This window comes from Anser brachyrhynchus (assembly GCF_964034855.1).
Source record: "Anser brachyrhynchus genome assembly, chromosome: 2".
NCBI classification, from domain to species: domain Eukaryota; kingdom Metazoa; phylum Chordata; class Aves; order Anseriformes; family Anatidae; genus Anser; species Anser brachyrhynchus.
The window spans coordinates 46704464-46732460 of NC_137695.1; the positions used below are offsets into that span (position 1 = coordinate 46704464).

General features: G+C 42.2%; 2 protein-coding genes across 5 annotated transcripts; both read right to left on the minus strand.

The window, feature by feature from the left end:
• Window positions 1–945: 945 nt before the first annotated feature.
• LOC308191253 (C-C chemokine receptor type 5-like) lies at window positions 946–27972 on the minus strand. 3 transcript variants are annotated; one of them, XM_080583520.1, is made up of 6 exons: window positions 27861–27905; window positions 16126–18746; window positions 14987–15054; window positions 9994–10092; window positions 6073–6225; window positions 946–4693 (listed from the first exon to the last, which is right to left on the minus strand). In XM_080583520.1, the coding sequence occupies exon 6, from the start codon at window positions 4680–4682 to the stop codon at window positions 3612–3614; it is 1071 nt and encodes a 356-aa protein (XP_080439646.1). In that variant the 5' UTR covers window positions 4683–4693; window positions 6073–6225; window positions 9994–10092; window positions 14987–15054; window positions 16126–18746; window positions 27861–27905; the 3' UTR covers window positions 946–3611. The 3 variants fall into 3 exon arrangements, with proteins under 3 accessions (XP_080439646.1, XP_080439645.1, XP_080439647.1); XM_080583519.1 differs by lacking the exon at window positions 14987–15054; XM_080583521.1 differs by lacking the exons at window positions 14987–15054; window positions 16126–18746 and having other exon boundaries at window positions 27861–27972.
• On the minus strand, window positions 18779–27996 carry LOC308191254 (C-C chemokine receptor type 5-like). 2 transcript variants are annotated; one of them, XM_080583522.1, is made up of 3 exons: window positions 27861–27993; window positions 22422–22574; window positions 18779–22121 (listed from the first exon to the last, which is right to left on the minus strand). In XM_080583522.1, exon 3 carries the CDS (start codon window positions 22108–22110, stop codon window positions 21040–21042), a length of 1071 nt encoding a protein of 356 aa, XP_080439648.1. In that variant the 5' UTR covers window positions 22111–22121; window positions 22422–22574; window positions 27861–27993; the 3' UTR covers window positions 18779–21039. The 2 variants fall into 2 exon arrangements, with proteins under 2 accessions (XP_080439648.1, XP_080439649.1); XM_080583523.1 differs by lacking the exon at window positions 22422–22574 and having other exon boundaries at window positions 27861–27996.
• Window position 27997: the final 1 nt, after the last annotated feature.

Genomic DNA, 27997 nt, shown 5'->3' on the forward strand with positions numbered 1-27997 from the left:
TCATAGCCCTCCTCTGGACTCGCTCCAGGAGCTCCATGTCCCTCTTGCACTGAGGAGCCCAGAATTGGACGCAATACTCCAGGTGTGGCAGCTGCTGCTGACACAGGAGGGGACAAGGAAGGCTGGGTCCGAGCCCTGGTGCTCCCCACCTCCAGAACATACTCTTCCCCCCTAAACCCTTAAGTTTATTAAGGGGGTTCACTTGGAATAGGTTTGGGGTAGTGGTGTTGCCAACTTCTGATGGGGTGCATGGGGTATATCACAGCTGGCAGGGTCTGGGGGAGGCTTGGAAGTGTGATCATCCCGATCCCAGCTAAATTTCAACCCTTCTGTAGACAGTAGAGGAGAGCCATTTTATTTTTGTGACTTCCAGGCTATGCATAGGAAAGCAAAAGGCAGTCCTTCCACAGCAGCTGGCTGGAATCGGATACGAGCACATGCAAAACTTGTGCAGGAACTAAAACGAGCCTTGCCTCTCCCATACCATGGTATCGCACCCGCCTGACTCATTAAAAGCAGACAACACCCAATGAATCAATGGACCTCCGTTCTTCCTTGCCATTCCTGTTCTCCAAGGCTTGCTGCCGTTCGCACGCTGCCCGTAGCGGAGGTAGTCACTTTGATAGAAGATCCTCTCAGAATAATTAATACTTTATAAGGAAAGCAGCAAAACTTTTGCTAGTGAATTTTTAAATGGCAGCATTGAACGTTACAGTTGGCCCCAAGATGGCGCTGTAGCCCTAAGAACCGAAGAGACTTGGTGTGGGCACAAGTCTCCTGTATTTACTCGAGGTTATCTCTGTGGTCGCTAGGGGCCGACATTAAACATACTAAAAACTCTTCTGTATTCTTATCTTAAAAACAGCGTTAATCTTCTAGGATCAGAGTAAGTTAATAAACAATCTGTGAAGTAGTGCTCCTCCCATGTCTAATAATAAAACCAAATGTAATGTCAAACAGAATAGCATGTTTATTAATAGATTACTAGTGACAAACAGTTAAGGACGCTGAAGTTGTCCTGATGGCCCTGCATTACTTAATGATGCTGGTTCTTTGCCCACTTGTAAAACCCTGAATTTGACCCACCCGCTCTTTCAGCATTACAGCAACCTGTTTTGAAGAGGAATTTCTCTTCCTTTTTCATTCTTATGGGCTATTCTATAAAAGGGGAGGTGGGAGGGAGAAAGGATCAAGAAGCCTAACACACAAAAGTTAACCAACTTTAATGGATTGCGTAATTAAATATTGTTGCAGCCTGTTGGCAGAGTCCTTAACTGAATGCACCACCAGTGCTACCAAGTACTGTTTTCCATTATCACCTTCAATACCGATCACAGTTTACTACAGTAGCTGAAACCTGCCTTGTTTCATTTGCTGAATCATGGTCCGTTCTCAGTGAAGCCATGGAAACTCTTGATAAGCTGCTAATCTGCTACACCACAAATCTCCCAGTTCTATCCTTTGGAAGCTACTAGTCCCTTGGAAAGATCTGTGCTGTAGGAGAGAAATGCAAAGGATTGGGGCTGCTTTTTGACGTATCTCTCAGAAAAGCTTCTCAGTGCGCCCTTGCACATTTGATAGCTGTGCTTTGCTCCTGCAAGGCTGGTCAAGACACATACCTTGCTCGGCACCCAAGCCTTCTAGAGCAAGTAACTCGTTAAAGAAAAAGTGTCTTAGGATCCAAATAAAAGTTCTTGTCAAGAGCTGAATAAAATATGAAAACATTTTTATGAGAAGTATTACAGAAGGGGGGGGGGGGGGGAGAGAGAGGGGAAGGCCACCCTAGCTAAAAGTTACTGCACGTAGCTTCCTGTCTCTTTAAAAAAGAAATGCAAATATTTGTCATTTGATGTTGAAACTATCTGATTTCTATTTATACCAATTATAAAAATAGATGCAGTATCTTAAAAAAGAGTATGCAGTTGAAAAAACATCTGAATTAGAAGGCATAGTACGGTTCTGTTTCCCTTGTGGATGTAGTCCAAATGTGGTGCTTAATATGGCAAAACAGAATAACTTAAATTAAGTGGTCTGATAAGCAAAGATTTCCCTATTTCACTTCCTGCTTTCACAGGCACTTGGCAATGTAAAATTTCTTTGGGACTCTTTGAAACATTTATTTGCAAATACTTAAAAGGCTATCTAGAGGAGCTGGAAAACAGAGACTACCCTACTGGATAAGAACAGCAATAAAAATATTCGCTCTGATTTTCCTGCCTCCAGAGTTGTCCAAAACCAAAGCTATTCGGGGAAATGTAAGAAATGCTAGAAAGACCAAGTTGGCCTTTTATTAATTAAATTATTTATTAATTAAATCAATAGCACATTTTCTATGTGTTCAAGTGCTTTACCAGATCTGAACTGTAAGGGGAAACCCAATCATATTTGGCCATCAGTATTACCAATTTTGTTTGCATTATGAAAGCTGTTGCTCTCTGTAAAACTCCCAAAAAACAGAAAAAATCGTCATTGCCCCTAAATGATACCTGCTTCTAAAACTAGAGAGATGATATATGCCCTTGGCTCTTTAGCTCGGTGAATCCCTTTACTTGTGTGTGTGTGTGTGTTTTGACACCTTAAACGTCTATAGCATATGCTTATCTTTAAAAACATCTGGGTCAACCTTGTTCAAAAAACATTTTCACACCTCTAATGCTGTTGTGTTTTTGCAGCCTTTACACCTGCATTAATGCCACATTGTAAAGTTTTTTTTTCTTAATGTAGGCCAGAAAAATGGCAGACAAAATAACTGCACTAAGAAGCTAAAAAGCCCTATTAACTAATTGTCTGCACTTGATCTAACCTAGTTAAAGCTCCATGTGTAATACTTTATTTTTGAAATATTGTAAACGTATTGATTTGCTGATCAATGACAGGCTATTGTACTTATTTTAATGCAAGTAGCATATAAAACAGCAGTTGATTGATAGAGCATTCTGTAATATCAAAGTCTTAATTGACTTAGTGACACTTATTTGTGACACTTAATAGTAAAGACTATTATTAGAATAATATGAGGAAAACCCAAAGGGTTAGTACTCAACCATACACAAAGGAAATATACACTATAATACTGGAGTCTTTTCTATATGTATAATATTTTCCCATATCGCTTGTAAAGATTCTTCATCACAGACCTCAGTAATTTAGCATTATTTAGAGAGATACACAACCAGATGGGATTAAGACTGAGTTTAAATGAGTGAGGTGACTTGTGTAAAGTACAGCGAAGAGATGTTTCCAAAGAACCAATATCAATTTCTAACCACGAGTTCATTTCAAATATCGGTTTATGAGCCTGCTAGCTTAAACCCTCAGCTTTATATGTTTTTGGTAGTAAAAAACTATACTACATTCACAAAAAAAAAAACCAACATGCTTTTTTTTTTGCTACAGGATCCTACATTACCATATCTAGATAGCTAATTTGATACATCCTTTTCATTTGTGTACAAATATCCATTAGTATGAGCAAATACAAGCTTTGATAGATATGTGTGTCGTGATCTTTTGCAGCTGCTTTGGAGCTAATATCCAGAACAGATTCTCCAGGCTTTTATCACAAGAATTAATTTCACAAAAGTCAATTTCACTTTTTTGCTAGGCACAAATTACAATGCAGCAGAAACTTCTTGTTCTCCAGTAGATTGCGTGTAGGTGGAGCTAGCCCGTTCAGATGGGTCAACATAGAAAACTGGACAGTATTTAGAAAAGTGGGATGCAATTTGCTTTCGGAAAAAGCTATGAAGATATTTTCTAAATTTTTCTCCAGCAAAGGCATAAATCACAGGGTTGATACAACAGTGGATCATCGAAATGGTTTCTGTCACTTGGGTTGCTTTGTGCAGTTGCCCACTGCCTTCACAACTAGTGATGGAAAATGAACCTTGAAAATCACGCAAGAGAATACAAATGTTATATGGTGCCCAGAAGAAAAAGTAGACAATCATGATGATAAAAATAAGCCTGACTGCTTTATGTTTCTTCTCATTCCTACATTGCAGTAATGTCTTAATAATTTGTGTGTAGCTGCAGATCATAATTAACATTGGAATAACAAGTCCCAGGATGTTCATTTTTAAGGTCAGGAATTGCTTCCATACATTTCTCTGATCTGATGGGTAATGAGCACTGCACGTATACCGTGAATTTTCCTTCTGAGTTTTGTGAAATACTATCCCAGGAACAGAGGCAAACATAGCAACAGCCCAAGTGACAATGCTGGTAAGGATGCCATAGGTAACTGTCCTCGCTTTCAAAGCAAACACTGCGTGCACTATGGCCAGATACCTGTCTATGGTTAACAGGATTATGAAAAAGATGCCGCTGTAGAAGCCAAGGAGGTAGACACCTGAGAGAATTCTGCACAACGCTTCCCCAAAAATCCAGTCATGAACAGCATAATAGGCCCAAAAAGGAAGAGAAAATATAAACAGCAAATCAGAAATTGCCAGATTGAGCAGGTAGATGTCAGTCATGCTCTTCAATCTCTTGTATTTTATCAGGATGAGGACAACGAGCATGTTGCCTGTGAGGCCAAATATTACCACCAAAGAATAAAGCGGTGGCAGAAGATTGGCTGCAAAGTGCTTTTCTTCAGTCCCCGTGCACGGTGCTGAATCGCCATAGTCAAATTCTGTTGTTGTAGCCATGTCAAGGAAGCCCACGGTATCGTTTTCCATGGTGTGTTGGTCTGGAAAGGAAGAGAAGGGTGGTTAACTGCAGGAAACTGCAGGCTTGGCAGTCAGGGGAATGAATGCAGTGGTTTTACCCAGCTGGGCAGCTGAGCTCCACCACAACCGCTCTCTCACTCCCTGTCCTCAAAGCGAAAGGGGGAGAAAATACAATGGAAAGCGCTCGAGGGTTGAGTTAAGGACAGGGAGGTCACCACCAATTATTGCCATAGGTAAAACAGCCTCAGTGTAGGCAGATTAATATAATTTATTACCTATCACTAGTGGACTAGCAAAGTGAGAAACTAAAAGCAAGCCAAAACCACTTTCCCCCCATCCACCCTCTTTGACCTTCTCCCCCGAGCAGCGCAGGAGAACAGGGACTGGGGGCTGCGGTCAGTCCCTGACGCTTTGTGTCCGCTGCTCCTTCTCAGTCACTCCCTGCCCCTGCTCCCCGTGGGGTCCCTCCCACGGGATGCCGTCCTTCCCGAACTGAGCCTGCGGGGGCTGCCCACAGGCAGCAGCTCTTCAAGAACTGCTCCCACAGGGCTCCGTACCACGGGGTCCATCCCCCAGGAGCAAACTGCTCCAGCACGGGTCCCCCACGGGCGGCAGCTCCCCCCAGACCCCCTGCTCCTGCGTGGGCTCCTCTCCACGGGCTGCAGCTCCGGCCCGGGGCCTGCTCCTGCGGGGGCTCTCCATGGGCCGCAGCCTCCTCCAGGCCACCTCCACCTGCTCCACCGGGGGCTCCTCCACGGGGTGACTGCAGCCTGGAGATCTGCTCCGTGTGGGACCCATGGGCTGCAGGGGGACAGCCTGCTCCACCAGGGGCCTTCTCCACAGGCCGCAGGGGAACTGCTGCTGCCTGCCTGGAGCACGTCCTGCCCTCCTGCTGCACTGACCTTGGGGGCTGCAGGGCTTTTCCTCTCACATTTTCTCACTCCTCTCTCCCAGCTGCTGTCACACAGCAGTTTTTTTCTTTCTTAAATCTGCTCTCCCAGAGGCCTACCCAGCATCGCTCACTGGCTCAGCTCTGGCCAGCAGCGGGTCCCTTTTGGAGCCGGCTGGAGTTGGCTCTGATCTGACATGGGGCAACTGCTGGGCTCTGCTCACAGAAGCCATCCTGCTACCAAGCCCTTGCCACGTAAACCCAATACAGTGAAACACAGTGACAGGACCTGGCCACTTCCTCAATTTGCCAGCCCCTTCTGCAGCCTCACCCAAGGAAGAGGAGGCAGCAGGGAGGTGTAGGTGTAGGCCCACAAGGGCCCTCTGGCACCGGTAAAACCTAAGTGACCACTGCTCGTTCAGGTTAGTCATGGTTTCAAGCCTTGAGGGCTCTGGGAATGGGGTCAGTGGTGGTGTAGAAACGCCCCTTGGCAAGGGGAGCTAAACGTACCCAGCTGGGGAAGCAGCAAGTTGGCGGTGTTGGTCTGCAGGGTGTTGGTCAGGCCGGGTCCATGAAACTGGCCTGGTCTTCAGTAACTCTGGAATAAAAATGTTGTGGAGCCCTGTCTTGTGTGGGCTATGCTGGGCACACTCAGTTGATGACCTGCAGGGAAAATCACAATAGAAAGAACTGGTAGGCGACGCCCTCTCAAATGGTATAAATGGTTTCAGTTGCTGTCAGCATGGCATATAACACCTGCATCTCCTGCAACATTCCTCCTGACAACTTAAAAACCTCCATGGTGCTCAGGGAATAAAGAAGTTTTGATTCCTTGTTTCAGCTGATCTTTAACAGTCATGATTCAGTAGCTCTGAAGTTTAGGTTGGCTATGTGTCTTTGAGAGAGCACAAAGACAAACAGCAGATATGGCTGTTACTGTGAGGGTGCACTAACAGTTCTTGATGTGTATCTGTTGCTTGATATTGTCCTTCCTCCTTTGTTAGTGACTATTGCCAGTGAGGCGACAGAAATTGAGGAAGTGCAAGGGCTGATTTTGGCTGGGGAGAACAAAAGAATTTCTGCATGTCCTGTGAGGAGCTGGGAATAGGATTTTGTGAAGACAGGTGTAAGAGGGACGTAATGTGCTTCCCAGTCACTAAGTGGGGAAATTGATGCATTTGGTAGCCACTCAACTAGAGTTACTTGCCATTTGGGAAAATAGCTACACTTTTTATGGGGGGGTGGGGAGGTATCACGATGACTGCTTTCATCAGGCGTTGCATTTTCATGGCAGAACGGTGCCTGTTCTCTTGACAAGGCAGCAGACTGCTTCTGAAACAGAAATCTTCAGGTCCTGCGCCTGCCCCTACTTGCTGTGTCATCTCTGACCACTCGCGTAATGCAGTCATGATTGCTCCTTTCCTGTTTGCAGCCTCGCTGTGCACTTTTTTTCCAGTGGAGAGGTAGGCCTGTGTGACTGCAGATGTCTTTTGTAGACACCACATTGTCAAAAACATCACTTCATAGAACTCCCTGCACTCGAGTTCTGCAAGACTAAATGTAGCTGAAGAGCTCAGCCCGTGGTTGGAGTGACACTGAGGCAGGCTGCTGGTCTGCTTTTTTCTAGAAGCTCTCAGTCATCCATTCTGATTTACACTATGTGATATCACTGAAACATCTTGAGTCTAGAGAGAACTGTTTGGGTGAAAGGAGTATTTTCTGTTGTAAGAACAGTTCATTCAAAATGCTAATGTCCTCACCTTATTTTTCATCTAAATGCATAATTTAGCTAAACCTAGGTCTTGGAGAAGGGGCTGGTTGGTAGGTCTTTGTCCACATTCCTGTGACCTTAAAAATGAGGATCTGAGTCTCTCCTGAGCTGCCAGCTTGTTATGGCAATTCTGTTACAGAATAGTGCAGACATGAATCCCTCCAAAAAGGGGGAAGCCTTATTGGAGCAAAGTCTGCACCTTCCAAACAAAAGGACGTATTGCACTTGCAGACCTTCCCCCGTCCCTTCCTCGTTTTCTTCCCCAGTCTGGCTGTTAACTGCTGCCACTGTATCAAGATTGAGAATGCTCATGTTGAGGTATTGCTTTGACATGTAAAGTTTGGAAAAAAGTTTGCTTCTGGAGAACAAGGAATAAAAGAAAATTGGCAAGTTTTAACGAGTTGGGTGCCAGCTTTACCAAGATAAAACTTCTTGGGGAGACAATAAGTGTTGTCAAAATCCTCAAAAACTGTTTTTCAGGCAGTTGTGATGACCTCTGTGAAACAGGTTTTTTCCACAGCCATACTAACTACATTATCATTACGATACTGAGATCATGGTTTTGTTGGTAAAGGAAGTGGCTGTGGCTCAGGTGTATTGACAGTAAATAAGTAGATTTGAAAGTCTCTAAGGGTTTAAATTTTTTAAGTACTTTCAGAAACTTTTCTTTTTTTAAAAAGAAAAAAAAAAAACAACAAGCACCTTCGTAAAGGAATTCTTGGTCCAAAGCATTACCTTCTTTATTTCGAAAACATGCCAAGACTTGAGCACTGCACAAATACTTAAGACTCCTTTCATCTTGATCTGTGTTGCATGCCCTAACTATATAAGTCCCTGGTACTGCTTATAGCTAAGTATCCCCATTTCCAGTTTGTCCTTCCACTGTGCACAGGGGCTGTGGGATGAGGGACTGGCTGCACAACAGTGCCAACCCCAGCACGTCCTGGGACCAAGGCCAGTCTGACCCTCCTTGCTAGTCTGGCTAGCAACTGGTAAGAGCATCAGCAGTTGCTGAAAATGAGGAGATTGTCCTGCTGGGCAGAAGCCAAGCGTTGTACAAGTGTGTGTTCTCCTCTCCCATGGTGGAAGGGTTTGAAACCACAGCCCAGAAGAACAGTTGCAACCACAAAGCAGGCAGGAGGCCGCTAACCGCATCAGGGGGCTGGGAGCATGTCCTGCATTCAGCAGCGCTTAGGGGGGGTTATTTCTCAGCCTGTTAACTCTGGATCTTGATCATTTTTACACCTGCATGATGCTCATACATAAACGTGGCTATGAAAAGCAACTGAGTCATAAACCCGGAGTGGGATTTTATAAGTATGTGATTGATTGGTAGGGCTCATGCAAATATTATTGCAAAATGCTATCTCGATATTACTGCAGCAGTTCCTTTCATGGCAGCCCCTTCTTCCTGCTAACTGCCTTCTCAGTGCATTCCCTCCTCTTTCATTCCTCTGCAGTCTTGGAATGAGAACCATATCTTTCCTGTTTCTTATATCTTCCTCCTTTCAACCCCTTTTGCATGCTTAAATTGTGGTCTCCTGTCTGAGTGGTTCTTTCCGCTAACTGAGCCTAGCCTTTGCTTAAGAAGCCTCTCTCTGCAAAAGTATTTATTATGCCGAATTGTGTGTAGTATTCAGTTTATGCTGACAGTGGAAGCTACAGATGCTAATATGGAAAATGGAAAAAGGAACTGCCAAGTGGTTTTGTGCTTAATCCTATAGTCTCACTGTTTTAGGTAATGGTGTTGGCTGCTGTCGGAATGCTTCACTGCATTAACTGACCGGGCTTGCCTACCTAATTAGAAATATCTGACTGGGCCTGTGTTTCCTAATAGTGGGAGAAAAACAAAGATCATCCTGGAAGATCTCTGAAGAAAGAATATTTCAAAAAAAGGTCTGTATTATTTTGAATAGAGCTTAGATACATGCAATACTTCTAGAAACTGCAGTCTCTTGTAAAAATTCTGTTGTTTTGGTTGAAACTACTAGTCATGCAGTTTTCAAGATAAATGCTCTCCATAGGCAAGCTGAGCAAAACTGTATGTCACTGTTTCATACTGAGTTTCAGGTCAGAGCTCTCTGTTTTTAAAGAGACAAAAATTTTATTAAAACTAGTTTCAGTTCATTTGCACCGTACTTTAAAATGATAACAATGGAAAAGGTGCAGTGAATGGAGGTAAAATGCTAAGCTATGCTGCACGTAAACAGGTTCCATGAGGCAGAGCATTTAAAATATATCAGATTTTCTGTAAGGGAAATAAGTACTCCTGCACATCCTATAAAGGAAATAAGTACTCTTCACTCAGATAAGATGTTTTATCTTTGCATTCACAGTTTTAAAATCCAAATTTCCATCATGATATATCATCTTCAAATAAAAGAAATGTTCATGTGTAATCTGTTAATCAAAGAGCCATATTCCATTACATTTCATACCCAATCAACCTGTAGAGATTTGTTTCTTCTAGCAGTTCTGTCCTTTAAAAATAGGATATTCCATTTAACATATCCTATTAGTTTCCCCAGGGCATTTTTTAATGTTGAGTACACTGTCAAGATTCAAAAAGTGTTTTTTTTTTCACCTCAGTCATTAAAGTACCTAAACAACTACTAAATGCAGAGGTGGGGAAAAAAAAAAAAAAAGGAAAGATGACTTACCATATATCTCATCGTGCAAGTGATGGCTTGGATCAGTACATCGAGAGTAACGCTTATCCGATTTGTTACTCAGTAGAAGAAGGTTGAAAACACCTCTTCCTGCATGAAGAAGGATGTATCAGATTGAAAACTTCTAGCAAGCAAATCTGTTTTCATTTAAAAAAAAAATCAAGGAGCAGTTCTCTTTTTTCTAAAAATGGGTCATCAGATGTTACTTTTCTAACTCTGTGAGATGTGCAAAGAGATGTTGAAATTTGTGGAGGATCCTCTTAGGAGCTGAACTCGAGGTTTCACAATCTACAGCTGTAGTTGTAGAAAAAGGTTTTGATATTGTTTTCTTTCTCATTTAACTGACCTCTGAGTCAAAAACAGTTTACATGAGATTCATCCCTTTACATTTCTCGATCGTTTATTTCTTTTATGACATTTGTCCCTTAACAAAAGTGGAGAAATTAGAATACACCTTTATTCATTTATATCCACAAAGTTCCCTGTGCTTTGTGTTGGTTTGCTCTGAGCTGCAGTTCTTATATTTTAGCAGATTTGATATATTCAGTTTTTCTCAAAACTAGTCTTTTGAACTTTGACTTAGTCTGTATAGTGTGTCTGACCTATTAAAACAGCACTATTACTCAATAGAATTAAGCTTCATAAAAGCCTGATAAAATGTGATTTCTTTGTCCTTGTCCACGTATGTCACTGTGGTTGATTCCTGTGACTTTTAGACAGAGTTAAACTAAGTCTGCCCTGTGAGTAGCTGGGTAGCTTTTTAGATCCTTCTTAGACACCAAAGAAATCACACAGAAGGGAGGAACAGGACAGAGAAAGCAAGTGAGAGATGGTGCCTAATCAGATGTCTGAGAACCCCCGAGAGAGAAGACCTGAGTAAATACCTAATAAAGTACAAACCCCTGCCTCCCCTTGACATCCTTGACCCTTTCTTTTAAGGTTTCTGGAGTAACTTATCCGATCAACCTCATGAAGACCCTAAAGGGATCTCTTTCCCACACTCAGTCCATAGTATCCTCAAAAGATTTTAAAATGCTACATGGAAATGTCTTGCTTTGGATATGTTGTGGTTCAACCCAGACAGCTAAGCACCACACAAACATTAACTTACTCCCCTGCCTCCCACGGTGGGGGAGAATTGAAAAAAAAAGAGCGAAAAACTCATGGGTTGAGATAAAAAAAACTTAATAGGACAGAAAATGAAGGGAAGAAAATAATAATAAAGATAAAAGAATACACAGAGCAGGTGATGCACAATGCCATTGCTCACTACTCGCTGACTGATGCCCAGCCAGACACAGAGCAGCGTCAGCCCCCAGACAACTCCCTCCAAGCTGTTATTGCTGAGCACGACCCCATGCGGTATGGGACATGGCTCTGGCCCGTTTGGGCCAGCTGTTCTGGCTGCGTCCCCTCCCAGCTCGTGGTGCACCTGCAGCCTCCTGGCTCCAGGGCGCTATGGGCAGCTGGAACGTCCTTGACTCTGTGTAAGCAGTGCTCTGCAACAACTGAAAGATCGGCGTGTTATCAGCATCACTGTCATCCGAAATCCAGAACCCAGCTCCATACCAGCTACTGGGAAGACAAGGAACCCTATCCCAGCTGAAATCACAGGGCAGGGTGCTGCATTTCCTTCATGGAAGTCAAGGGAATCACAACTTCTGAGTTACATCTCAGACTGGGGGGGAGAGTAAAAAGAGAAAAGCTCAACATGTGTTCCTTTTCAACCCTTCTTTGCTTGAAGGACTGATCGAGGTCTTTATTCCATAAAATTAATATTTTTTTTTCTCTTCCTTCATCACTTTTCCAATGAGCTCTTGGAGGGCTGGTATCTTAGCATCAAAATGAATGGCTGCTGCAGTATATTCTCAGATTATATTCCCAGTACCTTACTTGATATTAGACCCCCTATACAGTCAGTGCAAGGAGCTGCTCTTTAAAATTTTTCCACTACGCCTATATCACGGTCCTAAATTGCTGTCAGACTTGGCTGACTCAAATCATGCTTGAAGATTCCTACATCTCTTCACTGACGAAAAAGAGGGAAAATGGAAGAAAATATATCAGTTCCCTTACTGAAATATGGGAGCGCGTCAGACTGAGCTCAACTTTCAGGCTGTAGTCCATAATCCTGTCCCTGACAGTGGTGACAAAAAGATGCAGGAAACACTGCCTGAGGCAGCAAAGAAATATCTTAACCACATGCAAAATTTCATCCAAGCCTCAGTCACTAGAGGTGGATTTATATTTCTTAGCTTGAACATCTGTTCATTCCAATCCTTTTCTGTTTGATTTCTTACTGTCTAATTAAAAGTAGTAGTAATGGAATGGGGAAGTGGTCAGTTCAGTGTTTTGTCATAACCAGATGGGGGCATGATTTACATGTCCTAAATATGGTGTCACTTTACAGCTCAAGGGAGATCTCAGATCAAAATTGTATGAGCAGACAGCAGCCACCTATATAGCGTGAGTGCATGCTCACCGCCAGACTGTGGCACAGATTTACAGCCACAGCATCACCTCACACCAGGAGGACAAGGTAAGACCGCACCAAAGCCTCCTTAGTTCTCCACCAGTGAACCTGTACCTGCACAGCTGCTGCACTTGATCATGTGAGGTGGCGAGCATGGAATGATGAGAGTCCTAGAAAAAAACGTGAAAGGCCATGCCCTGAAAGGAATTTCACTTCGCAGTCTTTATCTTCTAATGAGTTGTCTCTCGTTATATAAACAATCTCACTTGTCCAATGGTACTATTTTTTTTTTTTTACAAGCTCTGGCTATACTGACTATATTTTTGTCACAACATATTAGCACTAGTTTATGCTTTGCTCCCTACATAATCTTTTCCAACATATCTTTAGTACTTTATTGAAATTTGAGAAAAACAGACACTTTAATCATTTCTTATAATTCTCAAAAAAGGTATTGTAAAAAATTAAGTTTTCAATGCATAATTTGTAAGCAGTCTACCTATTAAAATTAACAGTCATTTTTAGAACTTATTTTTGAAGTCTGACTCGTTTGCCCTGCTTTGTTGTCCCCACTGAGCACTGTCTACTACATGTTACTTAACCTGCTAAGGGCATTAAAACCTTTCGCGATCTCACACTATATGAAGAAGGGCAACAGTCTCAAACCTGTTGTTGGACTTGTCTGTTTTTCATCAAACTTTTGATTCTGAAATGCACTTTCACAATAATCGTAGGATCATAGAAACGGAACCACTTAGGTTGGAAAAGATCTCTCAGATCATCAAGTCCAAATGCTAGCCTAACACTGCCAAGTCTACCATTAAACCACGTCCCTCAGCACCACATCTGCACATCTTTTAAATACCCACAGGGATGAGGACTCAATTACTACCCTGAGCAGCCTGTTCTGATGCCTCACAACCCTCACCAGCTGGGCCCTAAAGGTGGACGAGAGGTCCTCCACAGAGAGGTTGAATAGCTATGACACTTGGTGGCCCAAAACCACAGACACACCCTGGCAGTGGGTGGCTGGGCTGAGACTTTATTATCAGTGCCTACAGGAGATGTTCAGTTAGCTCTACACCTACTCCAGATAAACAGGGCTTCTGGAAAGTCAGATTTGATCCCAGATAAGCAGGGCTTCCGGGAACTCAGATTTGATCAGATCTTCTGTGTGGCTGTAGTCCAGGCCCCTCGTGCTGTTCGCCTGCTTCTGGGGCCCTATCTTGGTGTTGTGCTGTTCCTTGATGCTGTTAGGACAATACCTTTTTTTGTCTCCCTCTCCTCTGCCCTGCTTTCCTCAGTAGCTGTCAATGTGCCCCTGCAGGACCTGACTTCCCATCCACTCCAAAGCTCCATCACACCAGCCTGGGACCGGCCATCTTCCTGCTGCATGGCCTCCTCCTCCCTGCTGCCTTCAAACTGCCTCCAGCTAGTGTGCATCAGCACTGAGGTATGGCCAATTCAAGTAGCACATCCATTGCTACAAGTCAGATTTTCTCAGTTTTCCAGTTCTATTCTCAATTCCTTGCCCAGCAACTGTTTGAAAAAGTGCACTGCAGATTGCCATGAGCTACAGATTTTAAGAATCTTCACCTACAGGTGAACCTCATCGAACCTCAGCATTTTACCACAAAACTGAAGGTACTATTCAAAAATAAAAGGAATGGTAAGTGGTTTGGTATGGCTTGGGATGTTACCTATGATGGTTTTACTTGCAGAGACGACTAGGAGTTATGTTTAGTGGCATGACACTCATTTACTTCATAAAGACATTCCAGGAATAGTAGTGGGTTTCATTCCTCACCTGCGGGGCTCAAGCTGATGTACTCTGCAGGTGTGCAGCCATGTACCCCGTCAATTCAAATTGCATTCATCAGTCTCTTCTGTCCAGTGACTTATTGTATCGTTCATCCTGACGGTCATCAGGCTATCACACTAAGGTATCCAGTAACTCAGTAGTATGGCATTTCCACAAGGAGATGCCACCATTTATGAGAAGCCTGCAACTGTCCTGTGTCTGCTAGGACACATAATAGGTGCACACATACCAGTGTGACACACAAATGTCATCAGACAGAATTATGGGTACAGAAATTTGAAAATGCAGCTAATAGACTGCAGAAAAAAAAGACCTACGGCAGAATGGCAGACACCTTTCTTAGAGACACATGATACTACAGTGCATAACACTATTATCAAGGGCTACAGCTCCAGCAAATGCAGATCATCCTTTCCATCTGGAGGAGAGGTCTAATGAAGATGTGTACACAGACCTGATGCATTTCCTTTTCCATATGTTCCCCCCATCAGACCTCATTGTGTTTCTTGTATCAACAAAATCTGCTTCCAAATTAAGTTAGGGTAGCATGAGCGTATATGCCCAGTAATCAGTAAAAGATCAGTGAATTAAATGTTTTTGTTCTTTTTTTGGAGAGGCTGAATAAAGACATCCAAGTAGCAGAAACTACTTAGTTGTTGGGTTGTTTGTTTGTTTGTTTGTTTTCTTACCAGCTTTTTCTTTCAGGCTCACAAGTTCTTTTGACTTTCATTTTGTGGTCACTGTTCAATTACACCATCTAAGAAATGAGATAAAGTATATCTAATCTTACCCAAAATTATCAGTGAGGATCCCCCAAATAAAAACTTAACAATGTAAAACTGAAAAGCAGGAAGAAGGAAGTCAGCAAAATTCTTAAGAGAAAAGGCCCTTACACTTGTTAGATGTAAACTTTTGAGGAAAACGGGGACAAACATTACGTACCAAATTCTGCCATGGACTTCTGCTATGGAGACTAGTAAACAGAAGAACCACAATACTTTACCCATTTCACAAATTAGAGGAAGCTGGATTAAAATAAATAAATAAAATAAAATAAAATAAAATAAAAAACCTCTAGGAGACACAAGCATTTTTAATCTGGATTACTGCTTCTTCACAATGTTGTTTATTGGCAGTGAAATCAAGGTAGGTTTTTTTGTTGTTGTTTTGTGTTTTTTTTTTCCTAATACTAATCTGTTTTCTGTTTGTTTCTCTATTATAAATCTTGAAATTATTAATTGCAGCACATACTAATTTAATTGCTATGGTATTATTTTTGTTTGGGCTTTCCCTGAGTTGCTGTTGCTGATCTAGCTATGCTTCCTGATATAGCAAGGAAGAGAACATTGCTTCCTTCTACTGTTTTTATCCAGACTTCTGATGTGTTCCACCCTAGTTTACATTAAAAATAAATAAATTAATTAATTAATTAATTAAATTAAAAAGTAGTGCAGTAGATTTTACTTTTTGGTCATAGCTATACATCCCAAAAATTTTCAGCAGAGAACCCCATTTTTACACAGCCTTTTAATTCTCACATTTTGCTGCTTCCAGTTGCATTTACAGTACATAAATTCTCTGTCTAGAGGTGCTGTTTGTGGCTAGCTAAACTGCGAGCCAGGAGTACTCCTCAGTACGCATGTATGTCCTGGACCTTTGGTCAGCCAGGCTGGGAAGATCACACACCAAATTTCTTCTCAGTGAAAACCAGGTCACAGAAAGAATGGAGAGAATCGGTGCAATGACAAGGTATACACCAGGAATCAGAAAACACTTCAGAATGCCAAAGATTAGCATATAATTATATATAGTCTATAATCATGCATACCTCATGGTAGTGTCCCAGGAAGTAATGTCCAGGTGACTTCTTCACTCCCATCCACTTGGTTTCCACTGCATTCAAAAAATCTGGTATTGGGATGGGTTGTGTTGCTATTGTTGTATGCTGATTGTCCTGCTGGCACAACCTTGTAGACAATTCTGCAAAGGTGACTGCCACTTGAAGGTTGGTGCAGTTTTGCATATCAGCCTGTGTATCTGCTAATGCCACCCTCCTCCAGTTCAGTGGTGGGCCCCACCTTCCAGGATCAGTCATTGCAGACTTAAAACACTCAAACTGAGATTACTGTCACTGTCATGGTAATTAAAAAACTGCTCAGCTATTATACAAACTTTTCCCAACCATGCCATTTTCAGAATGATATACAGCTCCTAATAGGCAAGCGTCACCAGAATGTGGGTACAAAGCAATGCCTTTGACTCTTATTTCTAGGCAAACATCCTTACTTGTTTTGGCCTAGCTAATTGTTGTTTGTATTCTCAATGCACCAGAATTTACTGGTTTGTTTTTATTTCCCCTGCTGTCTTATTTTTTTTTTCTATACTGTACAAAGATGCAGTCCTTCTCAGGTCACAGTAACCACAGTAGCCACTGGAAGGTCAGTAGGTACCAGCAGTTGAAAACAGCTGTAAAACTAAACTTCAAAATGCAGCAGTATCCATCTGCTGTGCTGTTTAACCTAATCAGCATCATGTCATTCACCTGTCACTTCATTTCTTTCTTTTTTGTTAACTTGAACAAGATACTGTATGAATTTATCATTATGTTCTTTGCATTTAGCCCTGTTATAATTTTCACTGGAAGAAGTGATATTTATTTTGGAGCTTCTTAACTGAAAGTCCCTGTTATTTGCCTAAATCTTTTAACATTATGAATACGTTGAAGTATTTGTACTCTGATCTTCCTGTTACTCTGGCTATTACTTTATTAGGCTCCGTTAAGACTAATAAAGTCATCCTCACAATTTTTGCCACTACTTTTCCATATTTGTCCATTTTCATTTACTTCTCTTCCTTTACACTCCATTTACCTTTATTTTATGTAAGATATGTACACATAAGGTCACAGTTGGGTTATCAAATAAGAAAGTCATAAAACAGGAACACCCCCATGCACTGGTTACCAGAAGTTTCACTGCTTCTGTTTGCCACAGACCAACCAATGCCAGTGGTAATAAATCCGGTGGTTGGTTCTGAGTACTGCTTAGCACTCACTGATACCATATATGCACTTTTTCTACATTTCCTTTTGCCCTTTAGGAAGTCTGCCAGTGGCCTGACAGTCAGCACAATTACCTTTTGCTGTGTGGGGAATTCCTCCCCACGTGCTTCTGAATGTGTGGCAGCAGCATGTCCCAGCAGAAAAGTTGGGATCTGTCCTGTCCCGTACCTAACTAATCTGTTTGATTGGGTTGGGGTCTGTGCGCAGATATTTGTCAAAGACACATGGAGATTCCTTTCATAAGCATGCCATGTGGAATATAACACCCAGTCGACATGCTATCTCGTAAGAAGTTCGGTGCCAAATGTTTTGAACTTCTAACAATTTCCGTATAGCGGTTCTACATTTGTTTTAAATCAACATTTTACTTCTCGCGTTCACAGGGTCTTGAATCTTTCGTTTTCTGGTGCTACTTGCACATTCTCTCAAATGCTTGCTTTTTTCCCCCTCAATATGTCCCCAGAGAGGGTCGGATGCCTCCCAAGCACTTGCAGTGGTTTTTCCTTGAGTCAGTTTCTTTGCTGTAATTATAGTCCTAGGGTGCCCTGCCATTTTCTTAACTTACTTCTAGTTCATCACACAGTTCCTGAATCTCTGCCTGCTTCTCTAGCTCTTACGTACATATTGCATCATCATCTCAATGCTTTTCCCTGCAGATCTTGAGTTATGGAATATTTTTGTCAAAATGTCTGTGTATTTTGTACACAAAAATTCTCCCCAGCTCTCTGCCAAGGTGATTTGCCCTCTTTCACAGAGCCTGGGATCTTGTTAAACCTTCCCCATGGGTAGCTCCATCCTGCTGGGGCCAGACTGCTTGAAGTCTTGCTACCTTATGTTGGAGCTACCTGGCCTGCAGCTACACCATGCCACAGCCCCATCTGACTTGTTAAGATGCACAATCTGCAATAAAGCTACCTACAGCATATTAATGCCTTGCTTGTCTCATTGCAAAGCTGCAGTGAAGACCTATTCTGACTGACCCAGAATCATCCTGCCAGGGCACATAACGTAACAATAAGTTGATCCTGTTGGGTTGGGTTTCATTTGTTTTCCTGTCAAGAAAAAAGTGCCATCTTCTAGTTCTTTCCTTTATTCCTCCCCTTTTCCTATTTATAACTGACACAGCCCTGTTTCTCCTACCTGGCAGATCTCACCCATCTAAAATATGTGCCCCCAGACTTTTCCCAAAGCCCATTGTAATGTGCTCTTCTCAAGCTTCCTGGGGGATAAAAGCCATGCCAGTACAGTAGCTTCTGGACTGTGCAGACTGTTCTCTGCTTGGTTGGTGTGGTTTGCTTCACTTCAAAGTGTAGTATTGCGAGGGTTAAAATCCATCATTGCATCTTTTTTCTACCTCCATTCTGAGAGCAGAGATGATGTCCTTTTGCCTACAAGAAGAACATGGGCTACAAGGTATACCTCGCTTTTCAGACACAGATTTTATTAGTTTCACTTCATTAACACAAAAATAGGAAGGAACATAATTCCAACAAGACAAGAATTTAAAGTTCTATGATTCTATGAAAATAAAGCACAGCATTAGAAATACCATGGCTACAGCAGGATTTGTATCACACTGATCTAATTTATACTTTAACATTAAAAAGGTGCTTTCACTTTTGTGCAGTAAAATGTACAAAAGAAAGGAAAAATAATATTTCCAATTAAGAAAGTTTACTGTGAGCATAGTTTTTGGTCTTTCCTTTGTATATCTGTGGCTATTAACCTCACGGGGGAGCAGTCAGAATGTGATGGCTGGTAGGACCATAGCTAACTAATAGAAGCAGTGCCGTGATGTAACAGGGCTAAAAAGGGAAGAGTATTCACACCACACAGCTCAGCCATCTGATTTCTAAATTAAGAAGCTGGTATTTTCAGGTTCCTTTTCAGTCAGACAGGTTGTCTCCCCCAGAGGCCATTTAAATCACGTCTGCTTCTGACACAGGTATCTCTTTTTCCCTATTCTCCACTGAAGGATCTCGAAGAGATTTGCTGTCAATGTAGGCATCTGTCACATGCCTAATGTTAAGTGGTGTGGAGTCCCTTCTTCCATCCTTGTGTTGCCTGGAGGTTAGTCGAACCTGTCCTTGCAGATTTCTGTGAGCAAGGCCTTGCTTGCATGCATGAATAGTGTCCCTCGAAGCAAATGGGAACAAAGCAGAACTGTTCACTTGCATAAGGAGTGTTCACCTGTACTTCCTTACAGTTTAAAGCAACACCTTAAAGTTAGTATCATGTCCTAGAATACCACTTTCTTTTTCAGGAAAATTCCCAATAATGGCATAAATGTATGGCCATAGGACACCAGTGAGTAATGGTCTCAAGTCTTCAGTAAGGGTGCAGTCCTGATTGCAGCACCAGAGGCAATGAATGCTATTCTCCTGGGAAGGCAAGGAGTTGTATCTCCTCTACAGTTGGTTGCTTTTGTAGTTCCAAGGTTGCTGTCTTCCTAGAAGTGTTTCCCAAATAGCAGACTTGCTGTGTATGTCCAGGATGTGTTTGTAGCATGCAGGAGCCTATCCTGACATGCTTTCTGCATCTGTCACACAAAATCTGCCTCTACACATGTGATTTGTATGTCCAGAACTAGGGAGGCCTCCACTCAGTACTGAGTTCATGGTCTCCAAAATCCTCCAGAGGGTCCTGATATTTTCATACAGAATCTTGCACAGCAAATACCAAGGTGATTTTAATTCTGTCCTTGCAGATCTTTGCTGATCTACCTTTATTGGATAAGTGCTGATTTCCTCGGAGGAATATATGTTAGAAACAAATTCATGTTTTTTTTGGGGGGGCGCAACATTGACTTCTTTGCAGTCAGTAAAATTGGTGTGTGCAGTTACTTGTAAAACTGCACCCACAAAAGTCACGTTACCCATTAAACCCACTTTGGAAAATGTTGTCAACTGAACACTGATATGGTTGGCATAAAATTAAAGACCTAAAATAAAAACACTAAACCTTAGCCTACAGTAAAAAGGATTACATTTAAAAACAACTACACTATTAACTATCAATAAATCCATGGGTTAAATGGCTACAGCAAGATAAAAGTCAGTCAACTCCCATCAGAGGAGAGGTGTTTTCTTGTTATATCTGATATTCATCCTTTTCGTGGAAACATCTCTTATTCATGCAGGGAACATAAGGGAATGAGGAGTGAAATGAAGAAGACTGAAAGCTTCCCACTACCAAATGGCCGGCTATGTTGCAGAATGAATACTGTCACTTCCAAAAGCGATCAGGATTTTAGGTGTTTGCTTAATGCTATATACTGAACAGGCACATCAATCCTCAAAGCTTCCTCCTGATCTTATATTGTTCACATAGCTGCAAATGCTTCTTGCAAGATGATTTATTACTCCTTAGTTTCTTCAACATTATATTCCCCCCAGTAAACCTCATGAGCATTTGTTCATTGGACAGAACTTGGTTCAACCACCAGAATAAAACTATTCTGGGCCCCATTCAAATCTTGATGTGATCCACCTATGGTATTAACAATTATTGGAAAAATGGTAGATTCTGTTAGTTTAAGAACAAAAAAAAATATGTAATCCATGGGATTAACCACAAAAATTGAGGCTCATGCAGTTTTTAGTAGTGCTTGACATAAAGTTCTTCAATAATGTCATGCAGTTCTTAACGCAGATATTTACTAGCTAGTCTTTTGATGTATTTTTACAGTCCAGTGGAGATGTCATGTTCTGCAGTGGATGGTGTGAATGTGGAATTAACTCTTTCTAATTTTTCACGATAAAGAGATGGACATTTTTTGCAGAGGTGAGCTGCAACATGCTTTCGGAAAAAGTTGTAAAGATACTTTCTAAATTTTTCTCCAACAAATGCATAGATCACAGGATTGATACAGCAGTGGATCATTGAAATTGTTTCTGTCACTTGGATTGCTTTCTCCAGTTTACTTTGGATTTCACAATCTGTGTCAAAAAATGAAGTTTGAAATGTATGCAGAAAAGAAGCAATATGAAATGGTGTCCAGAAGATGAAGTAAAAAATCATGATCACAAAAATAAGTCTGACAGCCTTCTGTTTTTTCTCATTCCTACATCCCAATAATGTTTTTAGAATTTGAGAGTAACTGAAAATCATAATGAACATTGGAATGATAAGTCCCAGAATGTTCATCTTTAAAATGTAGGAGTACTTCCAATTTATTGAGCCATCACTTGGATAATGAGCACTGCACGTATACCGTGAATTTTCCTTCTGAGTTTTGTGAAATACTATCCCAGGAACAGAGGCAAACATAGCAACAGCCCAAGTGACAATGCTGGTGAGGATGCCATAGGTAACTGTCCTCGCTTTCAAAGCAAACACTGCGTGCACTATGGCCAGATATCTGTCTATGGTTAACAGGATTATGAAAAAGATGCCGCTGTAGAAGCCAAGGAGGTAGACACCTGAGAGAATTCTGCACAACGCTTCCCCAAAAATCCAGTCATGAACAGCATAATAGGCCCAAAAAGGAAGAGAAAATATAAACAGCAAATCAGAAATTGCCAGATTGAGCAGGTAGATGTCAGTCATGCTCTTCAATCTCTTGTATTTTATCAGGATGAGGACAACGAGCATGTTGCCTGTGAGGCCAAATATTACCACCAAAGAATAAAGCGGTGGCAGAAGATTGGCTGCAAAGTGCTTTTCTTCAGTCCCCGTGCACGGTGCTGAATCGCCGTAGTCAAATTCTGTTGTTGTAGCCATGTCAAGGAAGCCCACGGTATCGTTTTCCATGGTGTGTTGGTCTGGAAAGGAAGAGAAGGGTGGTTAACTGCAGGAAACTGCAAGCTTGGCAGTCAGGGGAATGAAACACAGTGACAGGACCTGGTCACCTCCTCAGTTTGCCAGCCCCTTCTGCAGCCTCACCCAAGGAAGAGGAGGCAGCAGGGAGGTGTAGGCGTAGGCCCACAAGGGCCCTCTGGCACCGGTAAAACCTAAGTGACCACTGCTCGTTCAGGTTTGTCATGGCTTCGAGCCTTGAGGGCTCTGGGAATGGGGTCAGTGGTGGTGTAGAAATGCCCCTTGGCAAGGGGAGCTAAACGTACCCAGCTGGGGAAGCAGCAAGTTGGCGGTGTTGGTCTGCAGGGTGTTGGTCAGGCCAGGGTCTTGAAAATGGCCTGGTATTAGGTATCTTTGGAACAAAAATGTTGTGGAGCCCTGTCTTGTGCGGGCTATGCTGGGCACGCTCAGCTGATGACCTGCAGGGAATAAAAAGAACTGGTAGGCAACACCTTCTCAAATGGCATAAATGGTTTCAGTTACTGTCAGCATGGCATATAGACCAACTGCCACAAGAAAGTAAAAAATTACAGTGCTGTAAATTTTTAATTGTCTCAGGATTTGATTTAAACCTCTGTTCAGGCTTTTGCTGACATAATGCCCTTGGTCAAATGATTTCCTTGATTCCGTACTTTATTGAAGTCACAGTTCTGACGATCAATATGTGATGTGGCAACTTCACAACAGGTGCAGCACAGTAATTGAGGAAGTGCAAGGGCTGCCCAAAATCTCTGTCCCTCTGATTTGGGCTGGGGGGCTGTGGGAGGGAGGGAGCTCCCCTGAGACGGAGGAGTCCCAGACTAGGAGGTAAGTGGTACAACAGAGCTGTGGAAGTCCTTGGCCACTTCTGTTACAGTGCAAGCAGATAAAGGCATGAGACTTGGATGCCACCAAACCCTGCCACCACACCTTCCCCTTTTCCCAAATCCCTGGTAGGCCTGGGAGCCAGATGCTGAAGCGTAGGTTTGTGTAATTTGGTCTCTGAAAAGCTGAGGAGAAATGTCTTCTCACAGGCTCCTGGAGAAAACAAAAGAATTTCTGCATGTCCTGTGAGGAGCTGGGAATAGGATTTCGTGAAGACAGGTGTAAGAGGGACGTAATGTGCTTCCCAGTCACTAAGTGGGGAAATTGATGCATTTGGTAGCCACTCAACTAGAGTTACTTACCATTTGGGAAAATAGCTACACTTTTTATGGGGGGGGCGGGGAGGTATCACGATGACTGCTTTCATCAGGCGTTGCATTTTCATGGCAGAACGATGCCTGTTCTCTTGACAAGGCAGCAGACTGCTTCTGAAACAGAAATCTTCAGGTCCTGCGCCTGCCCCTACTTGCTGTGTCATCTCTGACCACTCGCGTAATGCAGTCGTGATTGCTCCTTTCCTGTTTGCAGCCTCGCTGTGCACTTTTTTTCCAGTGGAGAGGTAGGCCTGTGTGACTGCAGATGTCTTTTGCAGAGACCACTTGTGAAAACCATCACTTCAGTCTCTCTGCACTCGAGTTCTGCAAGACTAAATGTAGCTGAAGAGCTCAGCCTGTGGTTGGAGTGACACTGAGGCAGGCTGCTGGTCTGCTTTTTGGTTGAAGCTCAGTTTAATTACTGTAGTCGTCCATTTTGAGCTGTGGCTTTTGTTATCTAGTTTGGAACTTAGTTTGAGATGTAAAAACATCCGAATATAATTGTGGGAGTAATAGAACTGAAGGTAACTGGTCCTCTTGTGATTTGTCTTTGTTGTCCAAGTCTTACCTTCTCAGATGGGTTGACCCTGGCCAACATGCAGCTAAACCCCTATCCAGTCACTCACTCACACACCCCACAGTGGGACAGGGGAGAGAATCAGAAGGCCAAAAGTGAGAAAAACTTGTGAATCAAGATAAAGACAGTTTAATATGTGAAGGAAACAAAATGTAAAAAGAGGTGATGCATTTGCCACCTCCCACTAAACAGACCGATGCACAACAAGCCTTGCAGCAATACCTGCTTTAAAAAACTCCAACACAGTTTTATTGCTGAGCACAGTGTTATATGACAAGGAACATGTTTTGGTTCACCCATCCCAGCTATAGTCATAAATCCAAAACACAGCGCTGTATGAACTGCTGTGAAGAAAAGTAGCTCCATCCCAGCCAGACCCAGTACAGCTACCCACTGCCAAAATGCAGCTCCTTCCCTGTACAATTTATATTCATGCTGCCCAGAAATACAGCATGTGCTGTGGTTATTTTGCTTTCTGTCTATGACCTGACGGGAAATCTCTGAGCTTTTGCACAGGATAGAAGTCAGATCCACCTCTTCTCAACAAGCATAAAACATGAAAATGTTTTCTGAAATGCTTTCTAAAATATGCTTTATCCTTTGCACACAAGCGAAGTTAATCACCAAGAGCTCCTGAAAACTGATCTTGCTAACAAATTATATTGGAACAAGTTGTTTGTATTTCATTCCTGTTTCATTTATCTTTAACCATTTTTCCAGTTTCCATTTTCATGCAGAAAGGAATGTCTTCTCTAGAAGCTGTAGCCCTTGACAAGAAGTCTGGCTTTGGCTCTGAAATGATTAGGTCACGAGCCTTCAGAAATGGGTGTGTTAGCAAAGGCCTCTCGAGTTTTATCTCTGTGCTTGTGAGTATAAACAGTCTTTTTCTGATTCTGATTTGGGGACTTGTGATTGTTTGGCTTATTTCTTCTGAAATTACAAATATTCAGGAAGTCTTAAGGATAAGGATTTTAATTTGCAGGGCATTCTTGCTAGCTCGATGGACTGCATGAGGCCATCACTGTCCCACTATCCTGCTCACACCACAGTGAACTGACTCACAGTTTCAGAGTAGTTTTGTTTGTTAACAGAAATTCTAGACAATTTCTGCCAAAGCGGGCAAACAAGTCAAACATAAGCTTGAAATCTAAGAGAAGGGGTATTTTCTTTTCAGTTCCCTCTAAAGCATCTAAATACACTAGTAGTCCAATAAGAGGCCACTCTTGCTTCCCCTTAGAGGACTGGTTATGTTCTGAGTCTCCAAGAAGTTTGATACACTGAAGTGTGACCAAGCCTTGGTCCAAGTACCTGCTCCCTGGGAAACAGATGTAAGTGAGGCAGCCACAACAATTTGCTCCAAGTCTGCCAGACTGCCTGTGGCTATAACAGCACGTTCTGGGGCCTTATTTTATTAGGCCCACTCTCCCACTGGCTATACACCCAATAATATACCCTTGTGATGGCAATCCCAATACCTACTGCCAGTCTTCATAGCTCTTGTCAGAGATTCTTGTAATGAGGATGTATCTTTAAATCATGTCTTTCAGACTGTTGTACTTGGGCATTTGGGCTGCTTCGAGAAAAGCCTTGCTAGCTCTTGAGTATTAGCTGTTATCTCTACACTATCACCTTCTGCTACAGGAGTGTCTAGGTGCTGGTATGATTATCAGGCATTTCCATTCAAGCTCAGAGGGCCGCTGCCCTGCCACACTGATTCATTTGGGGATGGCAGTCATCACAGCTCGCTGAGCCTGCTGTGCCCTGAGTGGGATTTGGACAGGGTTTCCTCACTGAAGTCATAACTAATAGAGGAACATCAGCACATGAATGGAGCCACTCATCTCAAAGCTGAATGGCCCTCAAATTCCCTTTCCCTTTCTAGGGCCCAAGACAAGGTTTCTCTTTTCAAAGCGCTACTCCTTGCTCCCCTCCTTTTCACAAATGGCAGTTTGTCACACAGAAAAAGAAATAACTTAATGACTTGTGATCAGCTTAAAAGTATGTCAGCAGTATCGAGGGCACTTCGTGAAGAAAGAGAATTGTGTTGTAGCACAGATTAAAACCAGAACCTAAATGAAGAAAAATAATACTCTATATCCAGATATCAGAGCGAGCATTGTAAGAGAGATGACCATTGTTTCCTGCTAGCAGCTCTATCCATTTAATATTGCCTTGGTCTTTCCAGAAGGAGTCTCTGGACAGGCAAAACTGCAGAGTAGTCCATGTGTGGACCAGAGATACCTTGGGAAGCAAGCGTTTGTTCACACTTTTCTTGAGTTACCAAGAAAGCTGAAGGAAAAGGTAGAAGTACAAACTAAATGCTATTTGTAAGACTCTGAGCTGATACTTTCCCTCAAACACATCTTGGCATGTGATAGAAACCACAGGATTTATTTCCAGGATATCACTGGGGAAAGACAGTCCCTTCCAAAATTAAACCTCACTTTGGAAACCTCTTCCTCTAACAGCTGAGCATTAGACACTTCTTCCCTTTGGAGCTGCTTGCCTGCTACCTGATTAATTTTTCCATTCCTGCAGAACTTTCAAGCTAAAAATATGTTTTGGGCTGGAAAAAACAGACTCAATTCTCTGTGAATGCTCAGGATCCAATTGTTTCCATTCCCCGTAAAAAACAGAAAGGCACACGTGAAAATTCTGAGCTCTTCTGCAGTTAGTTCAGCGGTTGCAAGACAAAAGAAGTGGGTGTTTTTATCTAAATAAATGTACAGTGAAGGAGTAGCGTGAGCACTCAAAATAAGCAATCTGAGAAAGAGAAACTGAGACAGATATTACATGTTTTCAACTAAGTCATGACTATCTGTGTAAGAGGGCTTTTTTATAGTGCAGGTTAAGTCCTATGCTAGTGTTTCTGTTCAGATTGTTTTCCAGTATCTCTGCTTAAACTGATTCAAATAAGATGTTGAATTCAGAGAAATTCAAACAGCCATTGAAGTCACAACCATTCTGAGGACGAACAGGAGTATAAAAAAGAAAAATAGTCTGGAGTGGAGATTTCCAACGTATGTCATAGGATCACGGTCATCCTGCCCTCCCATGTTACTGCTGTAAAGGACAGCACACAGAGAGGTTCAAGCCCTCTGCACAGGTGGTTATCAGCTGTTCCTGTCAAATGACAGTAGAATTCTCCCACAAAAGCAATTGTTGCTACAGCCGTATATTTAATATACCGGAGGAAATAAATATATATATATATATTCTTACACTATTGTAGCTTTTTTGCTGATGACCAAGTAGCAAGTCTCATTTATCAAGGCAGAGGCGTGAGTGGCAAAATTTCAGAAAAGTACTGATGAATTTTATTCATGTAAAACTTCATTGAAAGGTAACTGCAAGCTACTGGCTGGCCATAACACTGGTATCTGTAGTTGAGAGATAGAGTACAGACTTTCTGCTTGCTCAGAGACATCACATTAAAAGAGGAAACAATCCCAAAGAACCCTTCATAAAGTGATAATGATAAAACACCTTTAGTATGTTAAATTCTCAGATAATACAAAGAAACTGTGAATACTGTGATAGGATACTGATGAAGGACATCTGCCATCTGCACCTGATAGAACATGATGTGGCTTAGATTTCAAAAGACTAGATTAAGTGTGAAGGATTTGACGTCTGATCAGTTTATATCCCTAGAGGAATACATTTTCAAGCTACTGACCTCCCAGAACAGTTTCAAAACCAAGATCCAGGACATTTCTAGAAAATAATTTTCTCCACCATTTGTCCAGTTCAATTCTCTTACACTTCAAAACTCTTACACTTAGCCTTATCCTGAGCTGTAAGCTGGTTACAAGACCCAATTGCTACTAAAGACAGTATCTCTGGCAGTTCTGCTCCCACTGTCATTAGACACGTAGGCTTGCCCACACAACAAATTTGAATCTGTATTTACACATTCACATATAAGAGAAAAATAATGAGCTACTCACTGATTTATCAAGCTTGTTTTATCAGACCGTGTCGCCTTCGTCTTTGTGAACAAACATATAGTTAAACCCTTTATCTGAAAATAGGAAACGGCACTTCCTGTGTGATCTATTGCAAAACATTACAAGAATCAAGGGCA